Raw genomic sequence first — 6,427 nt, forward strand, 5'->3', positions numbered from 1 at the left:
TTTCTTTTTTTTTTTCTCTTTCTCATTGCAGTGGCATCCTCTTGCATGACTCGTCTGTCTCGCTCGCGCACCGCCTCTCTATCCAGCGAGGGGAATCGTTCACGCTCCCGTACCCTGTCGCAGAGCAGCGAGTCGGGGGGAGGACCACCAGGAACATTCACGGAGGTGACCTGCTGAGAAGCCGTGATGCTGGGGACATGTGATCACCCCCACTCTGTTTGAGGGGAAGGCATTTTAGCAGAGCTAATTATGCTGATTAGAAAACTAAAAACAAACCCAGACTTCACATGAGAGATAACAAGATGTCTGTACCTGTCTTTCCTTCTCTTCTATCTCCAGATTTTTATGACCCTTTTTTCTGATCACTTTGCCTTTCTTGTTTTATACTTACAGTTCCTATACTTGTGTAAGAGATTTGCAGGGTTTGCTTAACTCCGAGTAGCATACAGCTGAATAGATTAACCTGAGATCACAAAGGATATGTAGTTCTCTAATATTTATCTATCTTCAGTGTATTCTGTAATTTTTTTATTTTTACTTTTACCATTGCCCTTCCCTTTTTTGATCTCTCCAAAAGCCAGGCAGACAGTCCTTTACAGCTTCACCTCCATGTATCTCTAACTCATTGTATTACCCTAACAAGCCCTCCCTGGCACATAATATGTTATAATGTGGGGTAACTTCATCTCCTAGCATTATGCCCAAAAGAAATTGAGCGGGGGGGACTTGCGGGGAAAGTTCTCAAAGGTCCAACCACTGGAATACTTATTTTTTAGGTCACTGTAAAGATTGCAGCACAATGGAGAATAGCGCAAAAGTATAAGATTGCTACTAAGAAGCTCAAAGCTGCTGTCTTTAAGTAAACTCTGCTTCCTTTTAATGCTTTACCTTGCAGTAGTAGTGTTTGATGCCTTTTTATACTTTGCCATAACTCTTCCCCGCTGCCACTTGCTCAGGGTTGCTTCCGTGAGTCTTAGGGGGAGATTTTACTATACTAGTATTTTTGCTTTTAAGTTGTAAAAACATGTAGATACAGCACAGATTAGATGCTTCTTTTTTTTTTTTTTTTTTTTAAATAAACTTGTAGATTGGTTGGGGGACATGTATAGTTAGAAGATTACGTGTCACGTACTTTCATCCTAGTTCAAAATGGCATCCTACCAGTAATGGCCCCATTGTAGATACAAGCTGGTGATGTCACATTTATATTAATGCTTAGGTGTACAAACAATGAAACATAATTGTCATTGTAGAATTGGAGTCCGGATAATACTTGGGACATTTATAATATAGCCACTTATCAGCTATCCTCCTCTGACCCTTTAAGTATATTAATTCCATTAAAGGGGTACAGAGGATATTTACTTATTAATTTCCATAGAGTATGCTAAATTATGCCTTCATCAAGATCATGGACAGCTCAGAATTGCTAGTGCCAATTGTAAAACATGACTTCAAGACAACAATCAGTATTGTACTATGATCATTGTGCCAACCATACACTAGCTTTCACTAATTCACCTTGAGTGTTCCTCACAAAACATAAGAGTATGTGTATAAACATTACCTATATCCTTCACTAAAAAGGCCGGAGATACTTTATCTGCTATTTATCCATTGAAAATAAAATTGTTATCGTTGATGCTTGACTATGAATTTGTGGAGCAAAGAGTGGGAATTTATAAGCTTTGCTTGTCTTTCTGTTACTAAATGAGATGCTGAAATGTAACCATGCCGAGGGCTGTATGCCCGCAGATTTGTGGTATTCACGCTCCCAAAGTACTAAAGCTGGCACTGTTCTCTACTCATTATAGTGAGTTCTGCACTCTATACACTGTAATGCTAAAGGGATCTGGTGGTAACAATGTCGGCGAAGAGCGAATGTATCCATAATTTAAGCACCAAATCCAGCTGATATAACAGATCTTGAAAGGTCTGTCCTAAGCTGGTCATGCAAAGTAGGTAGTTCAACAGACAATCTACTATCTGCCCTCCAACACTTGTATTTGGGGAAACCTGGATCAGGCATGTTGGATGTCAGTATGCACAATCTTTATATTTTCTTGTCCTGGGAAATACACTGCACTAGATGTGTCCAGCAGTTCATTATTTCCTAATCCTCTGAAACACTTGAACACCACTTCAAGCACGCAAGTTGCAGGAGGTAACCAACAACTATCTAAAGTGCATGGCCAGCTTAACCCCCTTTTTTTGTGGGAGGAATCCCACTAATTGAAGACAAACAGCAAATCTGAATAAACTTGTGGATCGACATAGACCTTAGTAGTCTTGAGATTTTGGTTAATGCTGTAGTAGTCATCCACGGTACAGGCATACCCACCCCTGTTTGTTATGTGGAAGGAAAAACTCAGATTGAGTTGCTGCCCCTATGTGCATACACATATATATATATATATATATATATATATATATATATATATATATATATATATATATATATATATATATATAAATATGGGGTAGACATTTTGTGACTCTGACCCTAATGAAAGTTGACTTTTTCAAGTTTGTATAGAGAAAGGCGCAACATCACAGTTTCAGTCTCTATGTTCTGAAGGGTTGATGTATAGAAGGGGGCATTCTGTATAGGATTCATTTTGTTGTATTCTTATATTTTTCTGTTTTTAGTTTTTTTCCTCACACTGTAAAATAAAATATTAAAGAGAAATGCCTCTTGTCATCATTTCTAAGGTTTTATTGCAGCAATTATGACTAGCTGCAGCATTTATTGGACCCGTTTGGCCTTTTCCATTCTTTTTACATTGTGATTCAAGTCATCTGAGGGATTTCTTATTGGATTTTAAACTCTCTTGAACCTTATACTGTAATGGCAGACACACTAGTGTATGGCCACCATAAGATATAATTTCTGCGATAAGTCAGTAGTTGTCCCAGCTATCCATTCCAAACTCCCCATACACATATATGATCAGCTTGTGCATGTGTTGGTTTTTTTTTAACTGGAACATAATGAAATGTAAGCCATTGGCAGGCACCTCTGGTGGTGGCTTCTTTTTATTGTGGACTGAAATGTGCAGAATGAACTTCAGCCAAACACCTAAAAACATTACATGGTCGGTTGTTGGGTTCAGCCCACATTAGCGTAGTGTAAATCTAAGGGACCAGGTAAATTATTTCAAGGGTCGAAATTTAGGGTAAGTGGATGTATGGAGTGAATACCATGTCCACAGGTGCTGGACTAGGTTTCCAGATGACTTTTTTATTGGCCACATCATTTTGCCAATGATACTTCACTTTCACCTATAAAATCGCACTCCTATCATATATTAAAAAATGGGGTATTATCGAAACATGCAATCAACAACTCATTTTAACTCAGTCCACCACTATGAAAACCATAAAGCAGAAGTGATCCTAGCGATTAGTAGGGCCCAGTGTCGAAACTCCACCATTATTATTGTATCAATAACACCAAAGGATAGGAAACCGCTTCTTTTGGTTTATTGGGCATAGACCTATTTTTTGTTGCCTGTGTGTTTTTCAAGGGTAAAAAACGCTGTACCAGCAAAGTGAATGTGATTTCTGAAGTCTCATGTACATGCTGATTTAATTTTTCCTTGATTTGAACCATCAATGTTTTTTAAATCTGCATCATGTCAATTCTTTCAACATTTTTGAAACATCTTTCACCCCTTCAAATGAATGGGGGGAAAAAGGCAGGTAAAAAATGCTGCATTTTTCCTGCCAACACTCTGATTTAATTGCTGAAAAATCTGTGCAAATACTCAACAAGTTTGTGAAGATCTGAGGTTGTGGGATGTATTAATCACCTAGGGAGGTTAACAATGCAACAATTTTTATTTCTTCCGTACATGGTCTTACAGCAACCATAGTCCTTATGCTCCTCTAGATGCCGAGTATCATGACTGTAGTGCCTTTATCCAGGTCCAGCCAGCAACAGCAGTCCTTAAGGCCTAAAACACACTTCCGCAAAAAAAGTCCGTGTGACACGGTCCGTTTTTCGGGTCTGTGTTCCATTTTTTTGGGGCGTTTCTCCGGTACGTGTGGCATCCGTGTGATGGCGTATGCGAGCCGTGTGTACGTGTAAAATGTCCGTGTTTGTGTGTAAAATGCCCGTGTATGTGTACGTGGAATGTCTGTGTGGAATGTCCGTTTGTGTGTTGCACAATGTTGTTGATACATGTCGGCTGACAGCAGACAGAGTTGCGCGATGAGAATGAACTCGGGTGAACTTCACCCGACTTCATTGTCATGCCGCGGCTCTGTCTATGTGCCGCGTACGGATTAGCAGTCACCTGTGAAGGATTCACCAGTGACCGCTCATCCCCCGAGTGACTGAAGTGAGCAGCCCTCTCTCATACTTACCGCTCCCCGATCACCAGCGTGGCGAGGAACAGCTGTGCAGAGAATACGCGGCAACAATTACTTTGAATATGCTGGCCGCTCATTAATCAATCTCGTATTCCCTGTTTTCCCCACCCACAGACACCTGTGATTGGTTGCAGTCAGACACGCCCCCCACGCTGAGTGACAGCTGTCTCACCGCACCCAATCACAGCAGCCGATGGGCGGGTCTATACTGTGCAGTAAAATAAATAAATAAATAATTAAAAAAAACCGGCGTGCGGTCCCCCCCAATTTTGGTCCAGCGTTGCTTCCAGCTCTGCTGCATGAAGGTGACCGGAGCTGCAGAAGACACCATCTCTCCTGTCAGCTCCACGCAGCAAATAAAGGGAATAGCGCGATCAGCTGAGCTGTCACTGAGGTTACTCACGGCCAACGCTGAATACAGCTGATCGCGCTATTCCCTTTTATTAGCTGCGTGGAGCTGACAGGAGCGGCGGTGTCTTCTGCAGCTCGGGTCACATTCATGCAGCAGAGCTGGAAGCAACGCTGGACCATCCTGGATTACGCCGGACATGGAGGGCTTTTTTGGGCTTATAAAATTGGTGAACAAGGCAATTTGTTAGTGGGTTTTTTTTTTCTAATAAAGGATTTTTCGGGTGTGTGTGTTTATTTATTGTAATTTACAGATTAATCATGGAAGGTATCTCGGGGAGACGCCTGACATGATTAATCTAGGACTTATTGGCAGCTATGGGCTGCCAATAACTCCTTATTACCCCGAATGCCAATGCACCAGGACAAATCGTGAAGAGTCGGGTACAGTCCCAGAACTGTCGCATATAATGTATGCGGGAATTCTGGGCGGCTGCTGACTGATATTGTTAGACTGGGGGGCTCCCCATAACGTGGGGCTCCCCATCCTGAGAATACCAGCCTTCAGCCGTATGGCTTTATCTGGCTGGTATTAAAATTGGGGGGGACCGCACGCCGTTTTTTTTAATTATTTATTTATTTTACTGCACAGTATAGACACGCCCACCGGCTGCTGTGATTGGGTGCAGTGAGACAGCTGTCACTCAGCGTGGGGGGCGTGTCTGACTGCAACCAATCACAGGCGTCTGTGGGTGGGGAAAGCAGGGAATACGAGATTGATTAATGAGCGGCCGGCATATTCAAAGTAATTGTTGCCGCGTATTCTCTGCACAGCTGTTCCTCGCCGCGCTGGTGATTGGGGAGTGGCATGAGCCGGGGGAAGAAAAAAACCAAGCGCCAATGTAAGTATGACAGAGAACAGCAGAAAAAAAGGTAAGTATACTGAATTTAATTTAAAAAATAAAATAAAAATAAGATTGCTAGTGTAAAAACGCACACGCACGAAACGTGCTGAACACTGACATACTCCCATGTGCGGTCCGTGCAGGCACGGACCCATAGACTCTAGCGGGTCCGTGCCTGCGTGCTGCCGGCCAAAAACGGACATGTCGTCCGTGCAGAAAAGCGCACACACGTACTTAACACATGGACACACGTTCCGTGTGATTTTACGTATGTGTGCCATCTACCATTGAATAACATGGGTCTCCGTGTGTACGTGTCTCCGGTACGTGCAAATACGTACCGCACACGTACAAATTAAACGGATGTGTATTGCGGGTCTAAGATTGTTCCTCAAATCTAGGTGACTGTTATCACAACTGTAGCACGTGTATCCAGCTACAAAATCTATAGTCCATTCATGGTCACCAGGACCTGGCCGCTCCATGTCACCGCACCAACACGCTAAGCATTTTTCTCACTTCCCCCTTCTCCTGCGATCAGCCCCTTGGTTGAAGAGAGATAATCACATCCCCTCTTAAACATTTGTTACATGTAACTCAAAGTAAGCAGAAGTTTTCAGAAGCCCAGTCTGAGATGATGTGCATTGGAGAAACCACTTGCAGAGAAGAACCAGATGCAAGACACTGAATCCTTCTGTAGGTCTGATAACATGAGTGTTCATGGAGGGCAACTAGGATGACAGACTGTTACAACCCCTTCTAATTGTCTACAGACAAGTGACCTTAAACTGACAAGCAAG

At 42.4% G+C, this 6,427-nt stretch overlaps 1 protein-coding gene across 4 annotated transcripts in view; it reads left to right on the top strand.

The window, feature by feature from the left end:
- NDRG2 (NDRG family member 2) overlaps positions 1-2,689 on the top strand; it is a 402,510-nt gene extending 399,821 nt beyond the window's left edge. For all 4 annotated transcript variants that reach the window (XM_075319933.1, XM_075319929.1, XM_075319930.1 and 1 more), the window contains one exon: positions 32-2,689. In XM_075319933.1, the coding sequence (XP_075176048.1) occupies positions 32-203 (172 nt within the window). In that variant the 3' untranslated portion in view covers positions 204-2,689. The remainder of the gene's footprint in view (positions 1-31) is intronic.
- Positions 2,690-6,427: the final 3,738 nt, after the last annotated feature.

Source organism: Anomaloglossus baeobatrachus, chromosome 1 (assembly GCF_048569485.1).
Source record: "Anomaloglossus baeobatrachus isolate aAnoBae1 chromosome 1, aAnoBae1.hap1, whole genome shotgun sequence".
NCBI lineage: Eukaryota > Metazoa > Chordata > Amphibia > Anura > Aromobatidae > Anomaloglossus > Anomaloglossus baeobatrachus.